At 61.3% G+C, this 26,968-nt stretch overlaps 3 protein-coding genes and 2 long non-coding RNA genes across 19 annotated transcripts in view; 2 read left to right on the top strand and 3 right to left on the bottom strand.

Moving 5' to 3' along the window:
- Positions 1-2,166: 2,166 nt before the first annotated feature.
- LOC126035130 (free fatty acid receptor 2-like) lies at positions 2,167-3,870 on the bottom strand. The gene is made up of 2 exons (XM_049793221.1): positions 3,850-3,870; positions 2,167-3,540 (listed from the first exon to the last, which is right to left on the bottom strand). Exon 2 carries the CDS (start codon positions 3,523-3,525, stop codon positions 2,167-2,169), a length of 1,359 nt encoding a protein of 452 aa, XP_049649178.1. The 5' UTR covers positions 3,526-3,540; positions 3,850-3,870.
- Positions 3,871-4,788: 918 nt separating this feature from the next.
- LOC126035148 (uncharacterized) lies at positions 4,789-5,733 on the bottom strand. The gene is made up of 4 exons (XR_007504847.1): positions 5,714-5,733; positions 5,568-5,629; positions 5,484-5,511; positions 4,789-5,427 (listed from the first exon to the last, which is right to left on the bottom strand). It is a non-coding gene; the product is annotated as an uncharacterized LOC126035148 (long non-coding RNA).
- Positions 5,734-6,541: 808 nt separating this feature from the next.
- Positions 6,542-26,968, top strand: part of ATP4A (ATPase H+/K+ transporting subunit alpha) — a 40,041-nt gene continuing 19,614 nt past the window's right edge. Inside the window, exon 1 of the mRNA XM_049793280.1 lies at positions 6,542-6,862. Within this exon, the coding sequence (XP_049649237.1) occupies positions 6,641-6,862 (222 nt within the window). The 5' untranslated portion in view covers positions 6,542-6,640. The remainder of the gene's footprint in view (positions 6,863-26,968) is intronic.
- On the bottom strand, positions 15,955-25,375 carry CD22 (CD22 molecule). 15 transcript variants are annotated; one of them, XR_007504841.1, is made up of 9 exons: positions 25,204-25,375; positions 22,865-22,918; positions 20,640-20,999; positions 19,421-19,738; positions 18,190-18,450; positions 16,759-17,207; positions 16,295-16,335; positions 16,133-16,173; positions 15,955-16,052 (listed from the first exon to the last, which is right to left on the bottom strand). XR_007504841.1 is itself a non-coding variant. In XM_049793279.1 (7 exons), the coding sequence occupies exons 2-6, from the start codon at positions 22,899-22,901 to the stop codon at positions 16,840-16,842; spliced, it is 1,344 nt and encodes a 447-aa protein (XP_049649236.1). In that variant the 5' UTR covers positions 22,902-22,918; positions 25,204-25,375; the 3' UTR covers positions 15,988-16,193; positions 16,819-16,839. The 15 variants fall into 15 exon arrangements, 1 of the variants encoding a protein (XP_049649236.1); XR_007504834.1 differs by adding an exon at positions 16,497-16,537 and having other exon boundaries at positions 15,988-16,173; positions 16,255-16,335; XR_007504839.1 differs by lacking the exon at positions 16,133-16,173 and adding an exon at positions 16,497-16,537 and having other exon boundaries at positions 15,988-16,052; positions 16,255-16,335.
- LOC126035149 (uncharacterized) lies at positions 21,827-22,513 on the top strand. The gene is made up of 3 exons (XR_007504848.1): positions 21,827-21,885; positions 22,186-22,305; positions 22,418-22,513. It is a non-coding gene; the product is annotated as an uncharacterized LOC126035149 (long non-coding RNA).

Here is a 26,968-nt window from a genome sequence, read left to right as displayed (position 1 = left end):
TTAGCGTGACCCGAACACGAAGCCTAACCCCCCCAAATTAACCCTAAACCCTAACTCGACCCTAACCCCAAACCTAAGCCTAGCGCTAACCTCAACCCTAACCCTAAACCATTACAGCCGGTGATCGGGGTTAAACCTAACCCCAAGCCTAACGGTAAACCATAACTGCACTGCTCAACCTAATTAGTATTCTAGCTTTATTTGACTTAAATTCTGCTTTTTTTTTAATTATTAGTTTAGTCCTGACTGGGCGTAATTAATGCCTGTGGTATTTTAAGTCATAATTATGCTGGAGTTATACGTTAATTACACCCAAAGAGCACTCTAATTTTATTTATCTTAAAGTCTACGGTTTTTAATTACTAGCTTAATACCATTTGGATGTAATTAATGCCCGTGATCTATTAAATAATAATTATGCTGAATTTATGCATTAATCACACTCAATCGGTATTCTCATTTTATTTTGAAATTAATTTTCTCATGCTACTTGGGTGTTATTAATGATAGCTTCATTAAATAGAAGCTGTGGCTTGTATTCCTTCATTACACCTAATTAATTTCCTGGTTTTTTAATTTTTTAGGTTTTGGGAGGGGGTTATTTTGGGGGTTTTAAAAATTGTTTTTATTGCTGGTTTATTTTTATTTCTTAACTTACAATTCTTACATTTTTATTTATGCTAATGGAGTGACTAACGCCCGCCTTGATGAAAGAAAACCCAGGGTTGAGTTCATGCGTTAATTACTCCTAATTACAATCATACCCCCCAAGGACACCCCAAATGTCCCCTAAAGGCGGGGGGAGGGGAACCCAGCCATGCGGCTGGGCTTAAGACGGCTTCCTCCTTCTTCTCCCTTGGCTCATTTGCATACTCATTTGCATGCTCATTTGCATGGGGAGACCTATAGGGAAATTACCCCGGACTCCTGGGGCCCCTTGGTGGGGGAGGAAGGGGGAGGGGGGGATCTTTTAGCCAAGGGGACCCAGGATTTTGGCTGGAGAGGGGGCTTGGGTGGGGGAGCACCCACCCATGGGTGCCAGAAGACGTCCAGGCCACTAGATGGCGCTAGAGCACCATGGGTAGAGTTCTACCATCCTACCCCCCCACCCCAAAAATTTGGGGGGGGGACGATGACGACACACAACACCCCCAGGCGTTCGGGAACCTTCTTCTCCCCACCATCATCACCACCATCTCCCAGGGGTCCGGGCGTGTCCATCCCCCCACCCCCCATCAGGATGTGCCCACCCACCCCCCCCCACCCCACCAAGGGACCCACGGGTCCCTCTTCTCCTCTTGGACCCAGATGTCCAGATCTTCACCCACCCACCCCCCCCATTTCAGCATTGACCACTCTTGGACCAGAGTCTTGAATAAATATCTCGTATTTTGGGGTGGGGCTCTCTGGGGGAACAGCAAGGAGAGGAGGAGACCACCCCACGGAGGCCGCCACCCCATAGAGGCCACCAACCCATGGAGGCCATCAAGCCACGGAGAACATCGACCCCCCACGGGATGTCAACCCATGCAGAACGTCAACCGACGTGGGATATTGACCCATGGAGGTCATCAAGCCACGGAGAACATCGACCCCCCACGGGATATCAACCCATGCAGAACGTCAACCGACGTGGGATATTGACCCATGGAGGTCATCAAGCCACGGAGAACATCGACCCCCCACGGGATGTCAACCCATGCGGGATGTCAACCCATGCAGAACGTCAACCGACGCGGGATATTGACCCATGGAGGCCACCGACCAACACAGACCTCGGCTTCATGGAGACCCTCAACCCCTGGAGGCCACGAACAACATCCGTCTTGGCCCCATGGGGCCCACGGATCTATGGAGACCATAAACTTCAAACTATGGGTCCAAGTTGTGCGTGGCCACACGGATGTCGGAGATGACGCCGTGACCCGGTGCATGATGTCATCACCCCGAACCACGGGTCCTCCGTAGCCCTACAGCTGTTGGAGATGTTCCTACGACCCAGCGTTCCTCGATGCTATGAGGCCAAGTCGGCCGCGACCCTAAGGACATTAGAAACGCCACCATCGTCCAAAGCCCTTCCGACCCCCGACCCCCCCAAATCCAACCCCCCACCCGTGGTGAGACCATTCACCCCCCCACCCCCTCCCCGGGTCCCCCCAACAAGCTTCACGTCAACGAGCCCTCAGACTCATTCTGGGAAGGCCCAGGAGAACGCGCCCCGTAATACCAACCCACCACCACCCGGAGCTTGTGCTGCACGGCCACCACCACCCTGGCCATGGCCCTCTGCACCGCCGTGGAGGAGAAGTAGAAGACGAGAGGGTCTAGAGCGGCATTGAGGCTGGTGAAGAGCAAAGCGTAGACCCTCCAGTCCGGGCTCCGTTTCTCCACGAAGCCCACCACGTGCGAGAGGTTGTAGGGCGCAAAGCAGACCCCAAAGTTGACCATGGTGGCCACGGCCAAGCCCACGGCTCGTTGTTTCTTCTCCAGAGGGATATTTGGTCGGGCGAGGAGGGCTCGCACGAAGTTGATGTAGCAGAAGATGGTGACGGTGAAGGGCAGGAGGAAGAGGACGAGGAAGAGCTCCAGGCGTAGCGGGAGGACAAAGCTCAGCTGGTCCTCGGAGAAGTCATCGTAGCACTTTTGGATTTTGTCGGCGGTGGAGCGATCATGGACGCTGGGAGCAGATGAACTGGGGATGGTGGAGGTCTGGGAGACACCAGCAGGGCCAGAGATGTCCTGGATGTTGGCGCCTTTGGTGGTGGAGGTTTTGGAGGTGGAGACGGTGGGGCTGGAGATCGTGGAGCCACTGCGGGCGGAGATGTCGCTGTTGGTGCTCTTGGAGCCGTGGGGGATGAAGTTATTGTCCGTGGAGTCGCCGGGGTTGGAGATATCGAAGACCTTGGGCTTGCTGATGTTGGGGCTGGAGATCTGAGAGTTACTGTGGGTGAAGCCATCAGGGTTGGAGATGCTGAAGCCATTGAGGTTGAAGTCATCAACGTTGGACATCTTGGAGCTCCCAAGCTTGAACCCGTTGACCGTGGAGCCATCGGAGCCGATAACCGTGGACCTGTTGGCTGGGGTCCGGTTCCCACCACCATGATACTGGGCCACGAAGACGATGGAGCAATGGGAACAGGCCAAGAGCCAGAGGACAACGCTGGCGGCCATGACCCGCGCCGGTCTTCTCCGGTCCTTGTACTGGAGGGGGAAGACGACGCCGAGATACCGCTCAACGCTGAGGGCCGCCAAAAAGAGGCTGCTGAGATAGATGCTGGAGTAGAAGCAGAAGTTGGCCACCGGGCAGAGGACAGCCGGTAAGGGCCAAGTCATGCCGGCGGCAGCTTCGGCCATCTTGAAAGGGAGGAAGAGGAGAAGCAGAAGGTCGGCGGCCGTCAGGTTGAGGAGGAGGATGTCGGAGGGGGAGACACGCCGACGGGCCTTGCCCAAGAGGGTGGCGAAGGTGAAGACGTTGGCCGGGAAGCCCACGGAGAAGGTCAGGATGTAGATAGTGAGGACCAGCATGGTTGGAGGACAACCCTGGGGAGATACGTGGACCCGTAAGAGGATTGGGTGGGGGGGAAAGGACCTGGGTGGGTGCTGCGGGTCCTATTGGGGCAGGATCCCAAGTATCTCGGGAGGATCCCAAGTATCTCAGGAGGATCCCAAGTATCTCAGGAAGAACCCAAGTATCTCAGGAGGCTTTTCCTGGTCCAACCAACGGACCAAGAGGGGGACGCGGAGAAGACCCAGGCATCCAGGTGGTCCTCACCCTACTCCAACCCACCTACGTAAACGGACCCCAGGCATTTGGGGGTGGGGGTGGGGGGGGGACCGTGGTGGTCTCACCTTGCTCCAAGGGGGATCCAGTCGTCCAGGCTTTCCACCACTGCCTCCCACTCCCAAACTGGACCCAGTTGTCCGGACTGGGTGGTGCCACCCTTATTTGTTTAATTGTTTCCTGCGAGGGGGGGTGGGGGGGGGGGAGGGGCAAATGCCTGGGTCCCCGGATGCTTGGGTCCCTGGGGGGTGGGGGTTGGGTTGGGGAGGGGAGAGGGAGCCCCCAAAAACCGGGGTCCCTTGGGAGCGTTAGGGGGAGGGTGGGGGAGCCCCCGGATATCTGGGTCCCTTTTTTTGGGGGGGGGGGGGGTTGGATCTGGTCCAATGCCTAGAAATATATATTCACCACCCCCCCCACCCAAGGTGTGAGGGGGGGGGGACCCCAGGCATCCAGGGCAGCCCCCCCCCCCTTCCCCAACACCATCCCAGTTCCTCCCCCCATCCTCTCCCAATTCCTCCCAGTATAACCTCCCCCTCCCCACCATAGAAGACCCCGGCATCCATCCAACCAACACCCCCGCCTCCACCGTGTCCCCCTCCCAAAATCCCAGAGGGGACCCAGGCATCCGTGACCCCCCCCCCCCCCCCCCCAAACCCCCCAAAAGGACCCAAACCTTCAGGAGAGGACCCAGGCATCTGGGTGCCCCCCCCCCCCCCCCCCCCCGGCACCCCAACCTCCCCCATCCCCCTTTATTCCCTCTCCGTACCTTATTATCCCAATGGGATTTTGGGTGGCCTCCAACGCCGGGGGCCTCTCCCAAATGTCTGGGTGCCTCCCCCCTCACCCTCCCAAGCCCCCCCCCTCTTTTTCCCCGGATGCCTGGGTCCCTCTGGTGATGGGGGGAGGAGGGGGAAGTGGCTTTGATAACATCGAGGAAGTTTTGATGTTTTTTTCATTTTTTTTTTTGACCGCAGCCAAAAGCCACATTCATGGGCACACGTCCGCAGGGGACCCAGACGTCCGGTGGGGGGGGGGGGGGTGGGGGGTGTCTTTTTCCCTCCCCCCACCGCACCCAAGGACCCAGACATCCTTTCTTCGTCTTCCCAAGGGATCCCGGCATCTGGGAACGGACCCAGGCATCTGGCTGCTCTCCGCTTTCCCCGAGGGAATCCCAAGTTCCTTGGAAATGGGGACAAGAGGCACCAGGGAAGGGGCAGCGGCTCAGCCCCAGGGCATTATGGGAGCAGAAGGACCCAGGAGTCCAGGTTCCCACACTCCATGACCTTCCTTCACCCAATGGGCACCGGAGAGGATCCAGGCATCCGGATTCCCACCCCTGTCAACCTACCTTCACCTACTTGGCTCCAGAGCCAGGAGAAGACTCAGGCATGTAGGTCTCCACCCCCCCTCCACCCCCTTACTTTCACCCGATTGGCTCTCCTGGAAGGGACGCAGATGCAGGAGAGACGCATTGGCCACTGCCCGTGACCTCAGAACTGGAGGATGATGAGGGGGAAGAGGGCAGGAGAAGCAACTCAACCCAACGTCTCTGTTGACCCCACCTCAACCCAACGTCTCTGTTGACCCCACGTCAACCCGACGTCTCTGTTGACCCCACGTCAACCCGACGTCTCTGTTGACCCCACCTCAACCCAACGTCTCTGTTGATCCCACGTCAACGCAACGTCTCGGCAGACCCCACCTCAACCCGACGTCTCTGTTGACCCCACCTCAACCCAACGTCTCTGTTGATCCCACGTCAACGCAACGTCTCGGCAGACCCCACCTCAACCCGACGTCTCTGTTGACCCCACCTCAACCCAACGTCTCTGTTGATCCCACGTCAACCTGACGTCTCGGCAGACCGCACGTCACCCCGACGTCTCGACAGACCGCACGTCACCCCGACGTCTCAGCAGACCCCACCTCAACCCGACGTCTCAGCAGACCCCAACTCAACCCAAAGCTTCAGGTGAACCCAACTCATCCCACCCAGCCCAAGGAAGACTTTCATGGCTCATAAAGCTCCAACCACCAAACACCTCCTCATCTCACCCAAAACCATCCCCAAGCCATCCCCACATCCCGCAACCACCCCCCCTCCCAAAACCCACGTCCCACGTTGGGCTCTTTCAGGTCTGAAGCCCCCAAGGTGTCACCAGCCTAGCACCATCTACCCCTTGATGTGAAGATACTCCAGATCCTCCACGTCCAGTCACCTCAGCCGGACCCTCGCTTTGCCCCACCGGCAGCCGGCGCCTGGCACGGAGCCGACCGAGTCCCACCGTGTCCCAAACCTGCCAGAGACCCCGTCTTAGGGCGGCAGAGGAGAAGCAGAAGATGAGAGGGTCGAGGCAAGCGCTGAGGGTGGTGAGCAGCAAGGCGTAGGCTCTCCAAGGTGGGTTCTCCCGCCGTAGGTACCCCACCACGTGGGAGACGTTGAAAGGGGCGAAGCAGAGGACAAAGGCCACGGCCGTGGCCGACGCCAGGGCCACCGCTCGTTGCCTCTTACCCGGCGTCGCGGTGGGGAGGGAGACCACGATGCAGACCAAGCGGCCGTAGCAGAAGGCGGTGATGGCCAAGGGTAGGCAGAAGAGCACCAGGAAGATCTCCAGGCGGAGAGCCAGCAGCACGGCCAGCTGAGGACCGGCGAAACGGGTGTAGCACGCCGTGCCGTTGACTGCCGCGTCGGGTTGGGCCACGTAGACCACGCTACAGTGGGCCAAAGCGGCCACCCAGAAGGCGGCGGCGGCGGCGGCGGCGTGGCTTGCCCGTCGGCGCCGGCGGTATTGGACGGGGAAGGCGGCGCTGAGGTAACGGTCGACGCTGAGGGCGGTGAGGGAGAGGATGGTGAGGTAGATGCTGGTGAAGAAGAGGAAGACGAAGAGCGGGCAGAGGGCCGGCGGAAGCTTCCAGGTGGTTTCCCATGCCGCCTCGGCCATGCGGACGGGCAAGGAGGCCACCAGCGCTAGGTCGGCGATGGTCAGGTTGAGGAGGAGGATGTCGGCGGGCAGCAGGCGCCGGCGTCGGGCCGCTGTCCCCAAGGCCACCAGGGCTGCCACGTTGAGGGGCAACCCCAAGGTGAAGGCACCCGCGTAGACCCCCAAACACAGGCGGTGGTTGATGGCAAAGGGTGGGGATGCCATGGTGGCCGGGGTCTTCCAGACCTTGAGATGGGGCAGCCAATGGTGACCAGGATCTTCTAAGGTTCAGTTGAGTTGGCCAATGGCCGTTGGGATCTACTAGGGTTCGGTAGGGTGGGTGGTGGAGTCCCTGGGTTGGAAGTGGGGTCTTTGGGGGGTTCCTGAGGTGGGTGGTGGGGTCCCTGGGTTGGAAGTGGGGTCTTTGGGGGGTTCCTGAGGTGGGTGGTGGGTCCCTGGGTTGGAGGTGGGGTCTCTAGGGGGTTCCTGGGGGGCCTGAGGTGGGTGGTGGGTCCCTGGGTTGGAGGTGGGGTCTCTAGGGGGTTCCTGGGGGGCCTGAGGTGGGTGGTGGGTCCCTGGGTTGGAGGTGGGGTCTCTAGGGGGTTCCTGGGGGGCCTGAGGTGGGTGGTGGGTCCCTGGGTTGGAAGTGGGGTCTTTGGGGGGTTCCTGAGGTGGGTGGTGGGGTCCCTGGGTTGGAGGTGGGGTCTTTGGGGGGTTCCTGAGGTGGGTGGTGGGGTCCCTGGGTTGGAGGTGGGGTCTCTAGGGGGGTTCCTGAGGTGGGTGGTGGGTCCCTGGGTTGGAGGTGGGGTCTTGGGGGGGTTCCTGAGGTGGGTGGTGGGGTCTCTGGGTTGGAGGTGGGGTCTTTGGGGGGTTCCTGAGGTGGGTGGTGGGGTCCCTGGGTTGGAGGTGGGGTCTCTAGGGGGGTTCCTGAGGTGGGTGGTGGGTCCCTGGGTTGGAGGTGGGGTCTCTAGGGGGGTTCCTGAGGTGGGTGGTGGGTCCCTGGGTTGGAGGTGGGGTCTTTGGGGGGTTCCTGAGGTGGGTGGTGGGGTCTCTGGGTTGGAGGTGGGGTCTTTGGGGGGTTCCTGAGGTGGGTGGTGGGTCCCTGGGTTGGAGGTGGGGTCTTTGGGGGGTTCCTGAGGTGGGTGGTGGGGTCTCTGGGTTGGAGGTGGGGTCTTTGGGGGGTTCCTGAGGTGGGTGGTGGGGTCCCTGGGTTGGAGGTGGGGTCTTTGGGGGGTTCCTGAGGTGGGTGGTGGGGTCTCTGGGTTGGAGGTGGGGTCTTTGGGGGGTTCCTGAGGTGGGTGGTGGGTCCCTGGGTTGGAGGTGGGGTCTCTAGGGGGTTCCTGGGGGGCCTGAGGTGGGTGGTGGGTCCCTGGGTTGGAGGTGGGGTCTTTGGGGGGTTCCCAGGGGGTTCCTGAGGTGGGTGGTGGGTCCCTGGGTTGGAAGTGGGGTCTTTGGGGGGTTCCTGAGGTGGGTGGTGGGTTCCTGGGTTGGAGGTGGGGTCTTTGGGGGGTTCCTGAGGTGGGTGGTGGGTCCCTGGGTTGGAGGTGGGGTCTTTGGGGGGTTCCCAGGGGGTTCCTGAGGTGGGTGGTGGGGTCCTTGGGTTGGAAGTGGGGTCTTTGGGGGGTTCCTGAGGTGGGTGGTGGGTTCCCTGGGTTGGTGGTGGGGTCTCTAGGTGGGGGACAGGGGGGTGGGTCCTTGGGTTGGGTGAAGTTCCGGGGTAGAAGAAGAAGATGAGCCCTACCGTAGCAGCAGGCGGACGGACGGACAGACGGACGGACGGTGGCAGGGAGGGACCGATGACCATAAATCCCCCCCCAGCCTTCCCACTCCTCCCCCCCATCCCAAGGGACCCAAGCGTCCGGACGGCCACTCCCACCCCATTCCGTCCTAACCAACCCCCCCCACCCATCCGGCTCCGGGGACACCGGTCGCGACAGGAGAGGACCCAAGCGTCCGGGCCAATTAATTAACCCTAATTATTTTATTGGGGGGGGGTGACGGTGGCTTTCTCGGTGGCAGCGGCGTATCACCGTCCATGTCCTGGCAAGTCTGCCACGGTGGTGGTGGCCATCAACCTGGTGTCCTCAAGGTGGCGGTGGTTGTGGCACGTCCCTCGTGGTGGCACGTTCTCCGTGGTGGCACGTTCTCCGTGGTGGCACGTCCCGGTGGTGGTGGTGGCCATGGTTGTGGCACGTCCCTCGTGGTGGCACGTCCCTCGTGGTGACACGTCCCTCGTGGTGGCACGTTCTCCATGGTGGCACATCCCGGTGTTGGTGGTGGCCATGGTTGTGGCACGTCCCTCGTGGTGGCACGTCCCTCGTGGTGACACGTCCCTCGTGGTGGCACGTTCTTCATGGTGGCACATCCCGGTGGTGGTGGTGGCCATGGTTGTGGCACGTCCCTTGTGGTGGCATGTCCCTCGTGGTGGCACGTTCTCCATGGTGGCACGTTCTCCATGGTGGCACATCCCGGTGGTGGTGGTGGCCGTGGTTGTGACATGTCCTCCGTGGTGGTGGTGGTGGTGGTGGCCATGGTTATCGCATGTCCCTCGTGGTGGGACATCCTCCATGGTGGCACGTTCTCCATGGTGGCACGTCCCGGTGGTGGTGGTGGCCATGGTTGTGGCATGTCCTCCGTGGTGGTGGCATGTCCCTCATGGTGGCATGTCCCTTGTGGTGGCATGTTCTCCATGGTGGCACGTTCTCCATGGTGGCACGTCCCGGTGGTGGTGGTGGCCATGGTTGTGGCATGTCCTCCGTGGTGGTGGCATGTCCCTCATGGTGGCATGTCCCTTGTGGTGGCAAGTCCTCCATGGTGGCAAGTCCTCCATGGTGGCATGTCCCGGTGGTGGTGGTGGTGGCCATGGTTGTGGCATGTCCCTCGTGGTGGCATGTCCCTCGTGGTGGCACTTTCTCCATGGTGGCACGTTCTCCATGGTGGCATGTTCTCCATGGTAGCACATCCCGGTGGTGGTGGTGGCCGTGGTTGTGACATGTCCTCTGTGGTGGTGGTGGTGGCGGCCATGGTTGTGGCACGTCCCCCGTGGTGGCACGTCCTCCATGGTGGCACATCCCGGTGATGGTGGTGGCCATGGTTGTGGCATGTCCTCCACGGTGACATGTCCCCATGATAGCCATGATTGTGGCATGTCCTCCATGGTGGCATGTCCCCATGGTGGTGGCCGTGGTTGTGGCATGTCCTCCATGGTGACATGTACCCCACAGTGGCCACCACCGTGTCCTCGGTGTCTCCATGTCCTCAATGCCACCATCTGCCTGTGAACCTCACGGTGGCCGCGTTCCTGTGTCCCCGTGGTGGCCGAGTCCTCGTGTCCCTCTGGCCGCTTTATGGTGTCCCCGTGGAGATTTTACGGTGTCCCCGTGTCCCCGTGGTGGCTACTTCCCCGTATCTTGGTGTCCCCAAGGTCTCAGTGCCTCAGAGCGGCGTACTCAACGGTGTCCCCAACGTCCCCGGCATGTCCCTGTTGTGGCCCCGGAGAGGACAGGGCCAGAGCCGCGTAGACCAGCGTCCCGTCCCGGTCCCCATCCCCGTCCCTGTTTCTGTTGCTGGGACCAGGTGGGACGTTCTCGTAGTCAGGACCTTCGGTGGCCTGTGGGGACGGAGGGTGGCTGTGACAGGGGACGGGGACGTCGAGGGGGACATCGAGGGGGACGTGGGGGACCTCAAGGGGGTCGTGGGGGACATTGGAGACATGGGGGACATCAAGGGGGACATTGGGGACATGGTGGACCTCAAGGGGGTCATGGGGGACATTGAGGTTATCGGGGAGATGGAGCACGTGGGGGACAGCAAGGGGGACATGGGGGACATGGGGGACCTCAAGGGGGACATTGGGGACATGGTGGACCTCAAGGGGGTCATGGGGGACATTGAGGTTATTGGGGAGATGGAGCACGTGGGGGACATCAAGGGGGACATCAAGGGGGTCGTGGGGGACATGGGGGACATCAAGGGGGTCATGGGGGACATTGAGGTTAGCGAGGAGATGGAGCACGTGGGGGACATCAAGGGGGACATCAAGGGGGTCGTGGGGGACATTGGGGACATGGGGGACATCAAGGGGGTCATGGGGGACATTGAGGTTAGCGAGGAGATGGAGCACGTGGGGGACATCAAGGGGGACGTGGGGGACATCAAGGGGGTCATTGGGGACATGGGGGACATCAAGGGGGACATTGAGGACATGGTGGACCTCAAGGGGGTCATGGGGGACATTGAGGTTATTGGGGAGATGGAGCACGTGGGGGACATCAAGGGGGACATTAAGGGGGTCGTGGGGGACATTGGGGACATGGGGGACATCAAGGGGGACATTGGGGACATGGTGGACCTCAAGGGCATCATGGGGGACATTGAGGTTAGCGAGGAGATGGAGCACGTGGGGGACATCAAGGGGGACATCAAGGGGGTTGTGGGGGACATTGGGGACATGGGGGACATCAAGGGGGACGTGGGGGACATGGTGGACCTCAAGGGCGTCATGGGGGACATTGAGGTTAGCGAGGAGATGGAGCACATGGGGGACAGCAAGGGGGACATGGGGGACGTTGGGGACATGGTGGACCTCAAGGGGGTCATGGGGGACATTGAGGATATCGGGACGATGGAGCTCGGGGGGGACATCAAGGGGGACGTTAGGGACATCAAGGAGGACATGGGGGACATTGAGGTTATGGGGGACATCAAGGGGGACGTGGAGCACTTGGGCACCTTTGCAGAACCATCGTTCCTCTTGAGGACGGTGTAGACCACGGTGTCCCCTCGCAGCCTGGGGGGGTGTGGGGGGGGGGGGGGGGACACGATGACAAAAGAGGGAGAGACAAGGGCGCCCCGATGTCCCTGGGACCCCTCAGAGATCGGGAGGGGTGTGACATGACGATGGGGGCGGGGGTGTCACCTGGGGACAGCGCCAGACGTAGGAGGTGACAGCAACGACGAGTAACTGATGGTGTCGGTGTCATCGGCGCCACGAGGAAGTCGGGGGGACCCAGGAACCTGGGGCTGCCGCGAAATTGGGGGATCCCCCCTCAAGTAGCACCTTGAGGACCCAGATGTCCCACGGGGGGGGGGGGGGCACCCATGTGTCTCGGGGAGGGGGGGGGGGACAGGGGACACCCAGACATCGATGGGTGGGCCGACGTACCTTCTTATTGCAGAGGAAGAAGGTCCCTGATGGTTCTACCACGGGTTCCTCATCGGCTGCCATCTGCCTCCGCCACCTAAAGGGGACAACCGGGACACCTGGGTGTGGTCGTCCCCCCCCCCCCCCCACCCCCACCCTACCCAAAATTTGGGGTCCTTTAAGTTTGGGGACAGGGGGGGAGGTGACACCCAAAAAACCTGAGATTCCCATCTCACCGTCGGCGGAGGAAGCACCCAAGGGTGCCCAACGCCAGGAGGACGCTCAGCCCCGCGCCGAGACCCACGAAGGTTCTTCGGAGGATGGTGGCGGCGGAGTCTAGGGGGGGGGCGGGGTCAAGAAGAAGAGGCCACACCCAAATTTTTGGGGGTGTCCCCGTCCCCCCCTCCCTCCCCCCGGTCCCAAATATCTCTGGGTCCCATCCCACCCACCCAACCTCATCCGGACGCTTGGGTTCCCAATGGGACCAAAAAAAAAATAAGACGCAACCGCCCAAGTCCCTTACGGTAAACGGTGACGATGACGTCATCGGAGTCAACGGTGGCGATGTCATTGGTGACGCGGCACCGATAGCGCCCCGATAGCCGAGTTTCCGCCGCCAGGATTACCCATAATCCTTTAGGGGTCCGACCGAGGGGTCTTTCGTCTCGAAACCACTCGAAGGCGCTGGGTGGGGGGCGAGCGTCGGCGCGACACCGGAGGGTGACGTTGGTCGAATCCTGCACCCGTCCGCTGGGGTCCGGCACCAGCTCGACCCCTTGGGGTCCGACTGCGGCGCAAACGTCAGCACCCCCAAAACTGGGGACCCCCTTTTTGGGGTTGGGGTTGGGGGGGGGGGGGGCAGATACCTGGGTTGTATTTTGGGGGGGGGGGGGGGGGGGGTCCCCAGGTACCTGGGTGCTTGCCATAGGGGGGAAAAGGGGGTCCAGAGTTGGGGGGGGGGGGTCACCTGGATGCCTGGGGCCCCTTTTTTTGGGGGGGGGGGGGGCCCAGATACCTGGGTCCTCTTTTTTTGGGGGGTCCCAGATACCTCGGTCCTCTTTTTTTGGGGTGGGGGGGTCCCAGATACCTGGATCGTCTTTTTTTGGGGGGGGGGGGGGTCCCAGATACCTGGGTCTGCTTTTTGGGGGGGTCCCAGATACCTGGGTCCTCTTTTTGGGGGGGGGGGTCCCAGATACCTGGATCGTCTTTTTTTTTGGGGGGGGGGGGGTCCCAGATACCTGGGTCTGCTTTTGGGGGGGGGGTCCCAGATACCTGGGTCCCCTTTTTTTGGGGGGGGGGGTCCCAGATACCTGGGTTCTCTTTTTGGGGGGGTCCCAGATAGCTGGGTCCTCTTTTTTTTGAGTGGGGTGTCCCAGATACCTGGATCGTCTTTTTGGGGGGGGTCCCAGATACCTGGGTCTGCTTTTGGGGGGGATCCCAGATACCTCGGTCCTCTTTTTTTGGGGTGGGGGGGGTCCCAGATACCTGGGTCCTCTTTTTTTGGGGGGGATCCCAGATACCTCGGTCCTCTTTTTTTGGGGTGGGGGGGTCCCAGATACCTGGGTCCTCTTTTTGGGGGGGGTCCCAGATACCTGGGTCCTCTTTTTTTGGGGCGTCCCAGATACCTGGGTCCTCTTTTTTTTTGGGTGGGGGGGTCCCAGATACCTGGGTCCTCTTTTTTTGGGGTGGGGGGGTCCCAGATCCCTGGGTCCTCTTTTTGGGGGGCTCCCAGATACCTGGGTCCTCTTTTTTTGGGGCGTCCCAGATACCTGGGTCCTCTTTTTTTTTTGGGTGGGGGGGGTCCCAGATACCTGGGTCCCCTTTTGGGGGGGGGGGGGATCCCAGATACCTGGGTGCTTCCCATAACAAAAAAGGGGTGTATGGGGGGATCCACCCTGGGGGGGGGGGGTGGGCGGAGAGAATTTTTGGGGTACGACTCACAGAGGACGTCGAGGGTGACGGGGGGGCTGCGGGCGACCCCCACGTCGTTTCGGGCCTGGCAGGCGTAGACGGCGGCGTCGGTGGGTTGGGGTCCCGGTAGAAGGAGGTCGGGGGTGGGCACGGGCAGCTCCTGCCCGTTTTTGAACCACCCGATCGTCACCTCGGGGGGGTTGGAAGCTCCCACCTGGCAGCGGAGTCGTACGGGACCCCCCCCGGCCACCACCGGACCCGCCGGGCTCTGCAGGACCCGTACGGTTTTGGGAGGATCTGGAGGAAACGGGAGAGAAACCGGCGTCGGCGGAGGTTGGGGCGCCTTGAAACCGATATTTGGGGAGGGTGGCGGGAGCTCGAAATGGGGCGGGGGGGGGGGTAAAATTGTCGTTTAGGGCTGCGGGGCAGGGCTTGAAATTGATGTTTGGGGGTAGGGGGTCTCAAAAGGGGGCTGGGGGGGCTTGAAACTGTCATTTAGGGCTGCAGGGGAGGGCTTGAAACTGATATTTGGGGGTAGGGGTCTCAAGGGCGAGGCTTGGAACTGTCATTTAGGGCTGGGGGGGGCTTGAAACCAATATTTGGGAGTGGCGGGAGCTCAAAATGGGGCGGGGGGGTTAAAATTGTCATTTAGGGCTGCAGGGGAGGGCTTGAAACCGATATTTGGGGGTAGGGGGTCTCAAAAGAGGGCTGGGGGGCTTGAAACCGTCATTTAGGGCTGCAGGGGAGGGCTTGAAATTGATATTTGGGGGTAGGGGTCTCAAGGGCTAGGCTTGGAACTGTCATTTAGGGCTGCGGGGGAGGCTTGAAACCAATATTTGGGGGTGGCGGGAGCTCAAAATGGGGCGGGGGGGTTAAAATTGTCATTTAGGGCTGCAGGGGAGGGCTTGAAACCAATATTTAGGGGTAGGGGTCTCAAAAGGGGGCAGGGGGAGGCTTGAAACTGTCATTTAGGGCTGCGGGGGGTGGCTTGAAACCAATATTTGGGGGTAGGGGTCTCAAAAGAGGGCTGGGGGAGGCTTGAAACTGTCATTTAGCGCCGGGGGGGCTCAAAACTGTGATCTAGGGCTGGGGGGGGGGGGCTCAAAAGCACTAGCGGGGGGGCTTGAAACCTTAATTGGGGGGGGGGGGGCCACCTGAAATGATTGTTGGGGGCCTCGAAACCTCCATTTTGGGGGTGGAGGGAGAACTGTGAGGGGGGGTCATGAAACCGCTCCCAGGGCCCCCCGAAACTGCCACCACCAATGGGGGAGGGGGGGGGGGGGCCTCGAAACCACCACTCACACCAGACGATGACGGAGAGGGGCGGGGAGAGGGCCCTGCCGGCGGCATTTTGGCCGGCGCAACGATAGGTGCCGGCACGGGCGGGGTCGGCGTTGAAGGTGAGGGCGGGGCCGGGGGTGTTGGCCTCCCAGCGATCGTTGCGTAGCCATTGGACGTAGGAGGGAGCGGGGTGGGCGGGGCCAAAAGCGCAGCGTATGGTGACGCGGGAACCCACAAGCGCCGGTAGAGAGGTCAAGTTCTCCAAGGTGGCCGTTCGGGGAGGGTCTAGGGAAGGGGAGAAGGCGGGGCTAAGCGTGAGAGGCGGGGCTAAAGGGGATTGGCTGAAGGGGCCACGTGCCACACCCCCATCCTTTGGCCACTCCCACCACCCTACGGCCAACTTGCCCACCCCACGGCCACCGTGACTAGCCTACCGCCACCGCCTTGACCACCCTACGGCCATCTTGACCGCCTACGGTGACCTTGACCCCGCCCTACCACCATCTTGACCACCCCATTGGCCGTCTTGACCACCTCACGACCCCCCCGACCACCGTACTACCACGGCGGCCAACCAATCTCCACCTCGACCGCTCTACGGCCATCTTGACCACCTATGACCACCGTGACCGCACCACCGCCATCTTGACCGCCCTACAACCGTCTTGACCACCCTACCGCCATCTTGACCGCCCTACAACCATCTTGACCACCCCACAACCATCTTGACCACCCCACCGCCGTCTTGACCACCCTACAACCGTCTTGACCAACTTCACCGCCATCTTGACCACCCTACAACCATCTTGACCACCCCACCGCCATCTTGACCGCCCTACAACCGTCTTGACCACCCTACTGCCATCTTGACCACCCCGTAACCATCTTGACCACCCCGTAACCCTCTTGACCACCCCACCGCCATCTTGACCACCCTACAACCTTCTTGACCACCCCACCACCATCTTGACCACCCCACCGCCATCTTGACCACCCTACAACCCTCTTGACCAACCTCACCGCCATCTTGACCACCCTACAACCATCTTGACCACCCCACCGCCATCTTGACCACCCTACAACCATCTTGACCACCCCACCGCCATCTTGACCACCCTACAACCCTCTTGACCAACCTCACCACCATCTCGACCACCTTACAACCCTCTTGACCACCCCACCGCCATCTTGACCACCCTACAACCGTCTTGACCAACTTCACCGCCATCTTGACCACCCTACAACCATCTTGACCACCCCACCGCCATCTTGACCACCCTACAACCCTCTTGACCAACCTCACCGCCATCTTGACCACCCTACAACCCTCTTGACCACCTCACCGCCATCTTGGCCACCTTACAACCCTCTTGACCAACCTCACCGCCATCTTGACCACCCTACAACCCTCTTGACTACCCCACCGCCATCTTGACCATCCTACAACCCTCTTGACCACCTCACCGCCATCTTGGCCACCTTACAACCCTCTTGACCAACCTCACCGCCATCTTGACCACCCTACAACCATCTTGACCACCACACCGCCATCTTGACCGCCCTACAACCATCTTGACCACCCCACCGCCATCTTGACCACCCTACAACCGTCTTGACCACGTACCGCCATCTTGAACCACCCCGTAACCATCTTGACCACCCCGTAACCATCTTGTCCACCCCACCGCCATCTTGACCACCTTACAACCCTCTTGACCAACCTCACTGCCATCTTGACCACCCCACCGCCATCTTGACCACCCTACAACCATCTTGACCACCCCACCGCCATCTTGACCGCCCTACAACCATCTTGACCACCCCACCGCCATCTTGACCACCCTACAACCCTCTTGACCACCCCACCGCCATCTTGCCCCACCCTCCACCGCTATCTTGCCCCACTCACAGTAGACCTCAAGGGTGGTAGGGAAGGACTTGGCTGTCCCTAAGTCGTTGGTGGCCTGGCAGCTGTAGGAGCCGCCGTCCGTGGCCTTGGTGGCCCGTAGGAGGACCTGGGCCGTGCGGTGGGGCAGGATGTGGCCCTCCAGGCTCCAGGTGTAGGTGTGGGACGGGGGGTTGGAGGAGTCCCGGCAGCTCAGCGTCACCTCCCAGCCCTCGTGGACGGGGGACGACGGCGTCACCTCCACCCGCACGTCCCGCGGGGCGTCTGTGGGGGGTCGTTGGTTGGGAGAGGTCCTGGACACGCCTCCCCCCCCCGGGGCCAGAAAGAGGCGGGGCGAAGGGTGATTGGCAGGTGACTTGTGGGGTGGGGCTCTGGGCGGATGACAGTTTCGGCATGGGGCGGGGCTAAGGGTGTTTGATGGGTGCTTCGTGGGGCGGGGCTAAGGGTGATTGATGGGTGCTTTGTGGGGTGGGGCTAAGGTTGATTGACAAGTGCCTCGTGGGGCGGGGCTAAGGGTGATTGACAAGTGCCTCGTGGGGTGGGGCTAAGGGTGATTGATGGGTGCCTCGTGGGGTGGGGCTAAGGGTGATTGACATGTGCCTCGTGGGGCGGGGCTAAGGGTGATGGGTGCTTCGTGGGGCGGGGCTAAGGGTGATTGACAGGTGCTTCATGGGGCGGGGCTAAGGGTGATTGATGGGTGCTTTGTGGGGTGGGGCTAAGGTTGATTGACAAGTGCCTCGTGGGGCGGGGCTAAGGGTGATTGACAGGTGCCTCGTGGGGTGGGGCTAATGGTGATTGACAGGTGCTTCATGGGGTGGGTGGGGCTAAGGGTGATTGACAGGTGCCTCGTGGGGTGGAGCTAAGGGTGATTGACAGGTGCCTCATGGGACGGAGCTAAGGGTGATTGACAGGTGCCTCGTGGGGCGGGGCTAAGGGTGATTGACAGGTGCCTCATGGGGTGGGGCTAAGGGTGATTGACAAGTGCCTCGTGGGGTAGAGGTAAGGGTGATTGACAGGTGCCTCATGGGGCGGGGCTAAGGGTGATTGACAGGTGCCTCATGGGGCGGGGCCAAGGGTGATTGATGGGTGCTTCATGGGGTGGAGCTAAGGGTGATTGACAAGTGCCTCGTGGATGGGGCTAATGGTGATTGACAGGTGCTTCATGGGGTGGTGCTAAGGGTGATTGACAGGTCCCCCCATGCCGCCACCTTGCCCCGCCCGCCCCGCCCCATCTCGCCCCACTCACAGTAGACCTTGAGGACGGTGGGGGGCGACTCGGTCGTCCCCACGGCGTTGGTGGCCCGGCAGCTGTAGGAGCCGCTGTCGGTGGCCTGGACGGTCCCCAGGACCACCTGGGCCGCCTGGTGGGGCAGGATCCGGCCCCCCGCGCTCCAGGTGTAGGTGTGGGACGGGGGTTTGGCCGAGCTCCGGCAGCTCAGCGTCACCTCCTGGCCCTCGTGGACGGGCGACGACGGCGTCACCTCCACCCGCACGTCCCGCGGGGCGTCTGGCGGCGGCGGGGGGGGGGGACGGGGACCAGTACAAACCAGTATGGGTCCTACGCGCACTTCTAGAATCCCATAAGCGCCCCAGGGATCCCCCCCAAATCCCTCCAGGACCCCTATAGCCTCCTCAAGGGACCCCCCCCCATAATCCCCATATGGGGCAGCCAGGGGACATCCATAACCCCCAGGGACCCCCATAACCCCCCCCCAGGGACCCCCATAACCCCCCCCAGCGACCCCCATAACGCCAGGGACCCGCATAACCCCCCCAGGGACCCCCGTAACCCCCAGGGACCCGCATAACCCCCCCAGGGACCCCCGTAACCCCCAGGGACCCCCATAACCCCCCCCAGGGACCCCCATAACCCCCAAGGACCCCCATAACCCCCCCCAGCGACCCCCATAACCCCCAGGGACCCACATAACCCCCCCAGGGACCCCCGTAACCCCCAGGGACCCCCATAACCCCCCCCCAGGGACCCCCATAACCCCCAGGGACCCGCATAACCCCCCCAGGGACACCCGTAACCCCCAGGGACCCCCATAACCCCCCCCAGGGACCCCCATAACCCCCCCCCAGCGACCCCCATAACCCCCAGGGACCCCCATAACCCCCCCCAGCGACCCCCATAACCCCCAGGGACCCGCATAACCCCCCCAGGGACCCCCGTAACCCCCAGGGACCCCCATAACCCCCCCCAGGGACCCCCATAACCCCCCCTAGCGACCCCCATAACCCCCAAGGACCCCCATAACCCCCAGGGACCCCCATAACCCCCCCAGGGACCCCCATAACCCCCAAGGAACCCCCCCAGGGACCCCCCCCCCCCCCAAATATCTCAAAGTTGGTGGGACGCCCAGGCCAGGCTCATCTGCCGTCCCCCCATAACCCTTCCATGAGGAACCCAGGTGCCCCCCACCCCAAAACCCCCCCCCACCCACCCACCCAAGGACCCCCACCCCATATCTCACAGTTGACCTGGAGCTCCCGGGACGCCCAGGAGATGGTTTTTCTATCGGACCCCCGAATGCTGCAGTTGAGGAAGGTCCCGTCGTGGTACCAAAAAGGTTCGAAGGTCAAGAGGTTGCCGAGAACCGGGAAGGACACGACGGTATCCGGGGGGGTCCAGGCCTCCACGTGGACCCCCGGTGTCCTGGTGATGGGTCCCTCCCAGGTGAGGGTGAAGGTTTCTTCGGGGCAGGAGGGGTGCACCCAGCACCCAAGGGTGGTCTTCTGGCCTTGGGTGAGGGGCGTTGGGTCCGGCCATAGGTGGGGGGCAGGTGGGGTGTCTGCGAGAGGTGGTTGGGGGGCGGGGGGGGGGGAGAGATGGAGGAGAGGGTAAGGGGGGGTCAATATGGGGTGATGGGGGGGTTGGGGGGCACAGTGGGGGGGGATAATGGGGGGACAAGGGGGGGGCGATGGGGAACAATATGGGGGATGCGGGGGGGTGGGAGGATGATGGGGATAATGGGAGGGGGATAATGGGGGGGGAAAGGGGGGGCAAGGGGAGGGATAATGGGGGGACAACGTGGGGATACCGGGGTGACAATGGGGGGATAATGGGGGGATAACGTGAGGATACTGGGGTGACGATGTGGGGATACTGGGGGGACGATGTGGGGATACTGGGGTGACAATGGGGGGATAATGGGGGGATAACGTGAGGATACTGGGGTGACGATGTGGGGATACTGGGGTGACGACGTGGGGATACTGGGGGGACAGCATGGGGATACTGGGGTGATGACGTGGGGATACTGGGGGGACAATGGGGGGATAATGGGGGGATAACATGAGGATACTGGGGTGACGACGTGGGGATACTGGGGGGACAGCATGGGGATACTGGGGTGACGACGTGGGGATACTGGGGTGACAATGGGCAGGACAAAGGGGAACAATTTGGGGGGACAATGAGGGAATAAGTAGGGGGACAATGGGGGGACAACGTGGGGATACTGGGGTGACGACGTGGGGATACTGGGGTGACAACATGGGGATACTGGGGTGACGACGTGGGGATAATGGGGGAAAATGGGGTGACAATGTGGGGATACTGGGGGGACAACGTGGGGATACTGGGGTGACGACGTGGGGATACTGGGGTGACGATGTGGGGATACTGGGGGGAAAATGGGCAGGACAAAAGGGAACAATTTGGGGGGACAAGGGGGTGTCCTCCATCTCTACCGGTGACATTGATGGTGACACGGTGTATCCACAGGAGTTGTTCTTTCTTCCGACCGGTGGGACCGGCCACCAACCGCAACCCGTACAAACCGGCGTCGCCGGCTCGGACGTGGCGCAGGATCAGGCTGCAGTCGCCCTTGTTGGCTTCTGGGGTTCTTGGGGGTTCGCTCACCTTCACCCCAATAAATTCCTTCATCGTGCTTTCGTAAAAGGGATTACGGAGCCAAAGGAGTTTCTGGAGCTTGGTGTCCGATCCCACTTGACACAGGTCGTAGCGGCAGGAGATGTAGAGGCAGGAACCCAACCCGGCCACCAACTCCTTTGGACCCTTCACCGGCTCCGAGCACATGGACAGGGAGCCTGGAGAAAGACGGAAGGTCTTGGAGGTGTTTTGGAGACCCAAGAATTTGGGGACCCAGGTTATCAAAGACCCGAAGGTCCAGGGATCCAGGAGTCCAGGGCTGGAGATGTTCCGGAGACACCTTCAACCCCAAACGCCGGAGGGACTTAGGTCGTCGAAGGACCGAGACGTCCCGGGACGTGGGTGTTTTGGGGGACGCAGGTGGTTGGGCACCCAGGTGTCTGGAGCCCCAGATGTCCGGGGACTGAGATTTTTTGTGGAGACTTTCAACCCTCAAAGGCCAGAAGGACCCTGGGCAGCTTGAGGGACTCGGGCATCTGGAGATCCAGGTGTCTGGGGACCCAGGTGGCCACGGATGGAGATCTTCTGGCCATACCTTCAACCCCAAAGACCCGAGAGACCCAGGTGGCCACGGATGGAGATCTTCTGGCCATACCTTCAACCCCAAAGACCCGAGAGACCCAGGTGGCCACGGATGGAGATCTCCTGGCCATACCTTCAACCCCAAAGACCCGAGAGACCCAGGTGGCCACGGATGGAGACCTTCTGGCCATACCTTCAACCCCAAAGACCCGAGGGACCCAGGTGGCCACGGATGGAGATGTTCTGGCCATACCTTCAACCCCAAAGACCCGAGGGACCCAGGTGGCCACGGATGGAGATCTCCTAGCCATACCTTCAACCCCAAAGACCCGAGAGACCCAGGTGGCCACGGATGGAGATCTTCTGGCCATACCTTCAACCCCAAAGACCCGAGAGACCCAGGTGGCCACGGATGGAGATGTCCTGGCCATACCTTCAACCCCAAAGACCCGAGAGACCCAGGTGGCCACGGATGGAGATCTTCTGGCCATACCTTCAACCCCAAAGACCCGAGGGACCCAGGTGGCCACGGATGGAGATCTCCTAGCCATACCTTCAACCCCAAAGACCCGAGAGACCCAGGTGGCCACGGATGGAGATCTCCTAGCCATACCTTCAACCCCAAAGACCCGAGAGACCCAGGTGGCCACGGATGGAGATCTTCTGGCCATACCTTCAACCCCAAAGACCCGAGAGACCCAGGTGGCCACGGATGGAGATCTTCTGGCCATACCTTCAACCCCAAAGACCCGAGAGACCCAGGTGGCCACGGATGGAGATCTTCTGGCCATACCTTCAACCCCAAAGACCCGAGAGACCCAGGTGGCCACGGATGGAGATCTCCTGGCCATACCTTCAACCCCAAAGACCCGAGGGACCCAGGTGGCCACGGATGGAGATCTCCTGGCCATACCTTCAACCCCAAAGACCCGAGAGACCCAGGTGGCCACGGATGGAGATCTCCTGGCCATACCTTCAACCCCAAAGACCCGAGAGACCCAGGTGGCCACGGATGGAGTTCTTCTGGCCATACCTTCAACCCCAAAGACCCGAGAGACCCAGGTGGCCACGGATGGAGATCTTCTGGCCATACCTTCAACCCCAAAGACCCGAGGGACCCAGGTGGCCACGGATGGAGATCTCCTGGCCATACCTTCAACCCCAAAGACCCGAGAGACCCAGGTGGCCACGGATGGAGACCTTCTGGCCATACCTTCAACCCCAAAGACCCGAGGGACCCAGGTGGCCACGGATGGAGATCTCCTGGCCATACCTTCAACCCCAAAGACCCGAGGGACCCAGGTGGCCACGGATGGAGATCTCCTGGCCATACCTTCAACCCCAAAGACCAGAGGGACCCGGGGACCCAGGCGTTTTGGGGACCCAGGCATCTGGGGACCCCTACCCATCATCTCCTACACCCCCAAAAACCAGAGGGACTCCCACCATGACCCCCACCCACCCTCTCAGGGGACACAGGCATCCCAGGAAAGGTCCCTACCTGGGATGAAGAAGAGGAGGCAGACGAAGACGCGCATGTCGGCAGAATCTGGACCTGACCGAGGAGGTCGAAACATCAACTGAGGGGGACGCGAGCGTCCGAGGGGACCCCAGCATCTGGATTTGGCCACCTCCTTCCCCCCCCCCCCCCACCCCCCCGAGACACAAGAGGAACCCAGGCGTCCGGGTTCTTCGCCTCCTCCCCCGCTCGAAGCCAGTCGAGCCCATTTCCTTCCCTCTTCTCGAAGGGACCCAAGCGTCTGGGTCCCACCACCCCCACCCCGTGCACCTCTTACCCTGGAGGGACCCAAGCGTCTGGGTCCCACCACCCCATAGATGCTCCAAAAGGACCTCAGGGTCTGGGTCCCACCACCCCATAGACGCTCCAAAAGGACCTCAGGGTCTGGGTCCCACCACCCCATAGATGCTCCAAAAGGACCTCAGGGTCTGGGTCCCACCACCCCATAGATGCTCCAAAAGGACCTAAGGGTCTGGGTCCCACCACCCCATAGATGCTCCAAAAGGACCTCAGGGTCTGGGTCCCACCACCCCATAGATGCTCCAAAAGGACCTCAGGGTCTGGGTCCCACCACCCCATAGATGCTCCAAAAGGACCTCAGGGTCTGGGTCCCACCACCCCATAGATGCTCCAAAAGGACCTCAGGGTCTGGGTCCCACCACCCCATAGACCTGCCCCAAAGGGACCCAGGCGTCCAGATCCCACCACCCCATAGATGACCCAAGCGTGCGAGTCCCACCACCCAAGGGTTCCCACCACCCAATAGGTCCCACCACCCCATGGACCTCCTACCCTGAAAGCACCCAGGCATCTGGGTCCCACCACCCCATAGACACCCCAAAGGGACCCAGGCGTCCGAGTCCCACCACCCAAGGGGTCCCACCACCCAAAAGATCCCACCACCCATAGAACTCCTGCCCCAAAGGCACCCAAGTGTCTGAGTCCCACCACCCGATGAGTCCCACCACCCAAAAGATCCCACCACCCATAAACCTCCTACACCAAAGGGACCTAGGTGTCTGGATCCCACCACCCCATAGACACCCCAAAGGGACCCAGGCGTCCGAGTCCCACCACCCATAAACCTCCTACACCAAAGGGACTCGGGCATCTGGGTCCCACCACCCCATAGACACCCCAAAGGGACCCAGGCGTCCGAGTCCCACCACCCAAGGGGTCCCACCACCCAAAAGATCCCACCACCCATAAACCTCCTGCCCCAAAGGCACCCAAGTGTCTGAGTCCCACCACCCGATGAGTCCCACCACCCAAAAGATCCCACCACCCATAAACCTCCTACACCAAAGGGACCTAGGTGTCTGGATCCCACCACCCCATAGACACCCCAAAGGGACCCAGGCGTCCGAGTCCCACCACCCATAAACCTCCTACACCAAAGGGACTCGGGCATCTGGGTCCCACCACCCCATAGACACCCCAAAGGGACCCAGGCGTCTGAGTCCCACCACCCAAGGGGTCCCACCACCCAAAAGATCCCACCACCCATAGAACTCCTGCCCCAAAGGGACCCAGACGTCCGAGTCCCACCACCTGATGAGTCCCACCACCCAAAAGATCCCACCACCCATAAACCTCCTGCCCCAAAGGCACCCAAGTATCTGAGTCCCACCACCCGATGAGTCCCACCACCCAAAAGATCCCACCACCCATAAACCTCCTACACCAAAGGGACTCGGGCATCCGGATCCCACCACCCCATAGATGCTCCAAAGGGATCCAGACGCCCGAGTCTCACCACCCAAGGGGTCCCACCACCCAAAAGATCCCACCACCCATAGAACTCCTGCCCCAAAGGCACCCAGACGTCCGAGTCCCACCACCCGATGAGTCCCACCACCCAAAAGATCCCACCACCCATAAACCTCCTACACCAAAGGGACTCGGGCATCTGGGTCCCACCACCCCATAGACGCTCCAAAAGGACCCAGGTGTCCGAGTCCCACCACCCAAGGGGTCCCACCACCCACAGACCTCCTGCCCCAAAGGCACCCAAGCGTCCGAGTCCCACCACCCCGTAAACACCCCAAGTGAACCCAGGCGTCCGAGTCCCACCACCCGATGGGTCCCACCACCCCATGGACATCCTACCCCGAAGGGACTCAGGCGTCCGGATCCCACCACCCCATAGATGCTCCAAAGGGATCCAGACGCCCGAGTCCCACCACCCGAGGGGTCCCACCACCCAAAAGCTCCCACCACCCATAGACCTAACCCCAAAGTCACCCAAGCGTCCGAGTCCCACCACCCCATGGTCCTCCTACCCCAAAGAGACCCAGACATCCGGACCAATCCCGTCTCACCTGACACCCCCCCTCCTCTCCAATCGAAGGCTGGAGGACCCCAAAAGTCCCGACGGGTCTTCCGCGATGGACCCGGGCATCCGGGGTGGGTCACACCATCCTACCACACCCCCCCCCCCCCATATCCACCCGCAAAGCTTACTGGGAACACCTGGGTCCCCATGGGGTTGGTGGTGGGCAGAGCAAGGCATCATGGGAGCCCGGATGCTTGGGTTCCCCTTTTTTTTTTTTTGGGGGGGGGGGGGGAGGCGTGACGAGCACCTGGGTTCACCCAACCAAAACCAGGGTGACGCCGCGGGGCCCCAAAAACCCACATCCCCCCCCCCCCCCCAAAGAAGGGCGACGGGGGTTATGGGGTAGAGCGGAGCATGATGGGAAGTCCCGGACCTTTTTTTGGGTTGTTTTTTGTTGGTTTGGGGTTTTTTTTTTTTTGGGGGGGGGGGGGGCCCCCCCCCCCCCCAAGCAGTAGCTAAGCTTAGAGCAAAGCATGATGGGAGCTCGGACGCTTGGGTCCCCAAAAACATCCCCCCCCCCCCATTATACCCTCCCACACGCGCCTTATGGGGACGAGCCCGATAAGCTATCAGTAATTAATCATTAACGAGCGGCAAAAGGGGATCCGGGCGTCTGGGGCCTCCCCTCCCCCGCAATTGATAAGCCAGAACCTGATAAGCGTTGGGGGAGGGGGAGGGGAACTTCATCAAGGGCGCTGGGGGTTTGGGGGGGATGTTTGGGACCCCCCCCCCGCTGTGCGACTCAGATTTTTTTTTGGGGGGGGGGGGGGGGGGGGGCGACTCAGGTGTTTCGGGGGACCCAGGTGTCCCCTCCAAGACCCCCCGGTTGTCCTAGTTCTCCTCCAAAAAGGGAGGGGGGTGTCCCCACCCCCCCCAAGGAGGGACCCAGGCGTCCCGGCGAGGTCACCTTGGGGCGGTTCCCCAAGGTGGGTTATAAGGGGAGGTGGGGAGAGGACTGGGAGGCACTGGGAGGGACTGGGAGCTGCCGGGAGCTGCCATGGGGAAGGAGGTGAGGGGAGAGGGGGAGGGATGGAGGGATGGAAAGACGGAGGAGGGATGGTGGGATGGAGAAGGGATGGAGGGATGGTGGGATGGAGAAGGGATGGAGGGATGGTGGGATGGAGGGAAGGAGAAGGGATGGAGGGATGGTGGGATGGAGGGATGGTGGGATGGAGGGATGGAGAAATGGAGAGACGGAGGGATGGAGAGATGGAGGAGGGATGGAAGGATGGTGGGATGGAGAAATAGAGGAGGCACGGAGAGATGGAGGGATGGAGAAATGGAGAAATGGAGAAATGGAGGGGTAGAGAAATGGAGAGCTGGAGGAGGGTTGGAGGGATGGAGAAATGGAGGGATGGAGGGATGGAGGAATGGAGGGACGGAGAAATGGAGAGATGGAGGAGGGATGGAGGGATGGAGAAATGGAGAAATGGAGAGATGGAGGGATAGAGAAATGGAGAGCTGGAGAAGGGTTGGAGGGATGGAGAAATGGAGAAATGGAGAGACGGAGGGATGGAGAGATGGAGGAGGGATGGAGAAATGGAGAAATGGAGAGATGGAGAAATAGAGGGAGGAGGGATGGAAGGATGGTGGGATGGAGAAATAGAGGAGGCACGGAGAGATGGAGGGATGGAGGAGAGACGTTGGAGGGATGGAGAAATGGAGAAATGGAGAAATGGAGGGGTAGAGAAATGGAGAGCTGGAGGAGGGTTGGAGGGATGGAGAAATGGAGGGATGGAGGGATGGAGGAA

Source organism: Accipiter gentilis, chromosome 37, assembly GCF_929443795.1.
Source record: "Accipiter gentilis chromosome 37, bAccGen1.1, whole genome shotgun sequence".
In the NCBI taxonomy this organism is placed as follows: Eukaryota; Metazoa; Chordata; class Aves; order Accipitriformes; family Accipitridae; genus Astur; species Astur gentilis.
The sequence above is the reverse complement of the archived record's forward strand: the minus strand, read 5'-3'. Positions and strand labels throughout refer to the sequence as shown.

Coding starts and splice junctions, on each gene's coding strand:
- LOC126035130 (XM_049793221.1), bottom strand. CDS start 3,525: ATGCTGGTCCTCACTATCTACATCCTGACCTTCTCCGTGGGCTTCCCG.
- CD22 (XM_049793279.1), bottom strand. CDS start 22,901: ATGCGCGTCTTCGTCTGCCTCCTCTTCTTCATCCCAG. Junction 21,000..22,864: donor CCTCCTCTTCTTCATCCCAG/GTAGGGACCTTT, acceptor GTCTTTCTCCAG/GCTCCCTGTCCATGTGCTCG. Junction 17,208..18,189: donor CACCGTCCTCAAGGTCTACT/GTGAGTGGGGCG, acceptor GACCCCCCACAG/ACGCCCCGCGGGACGTGCGG.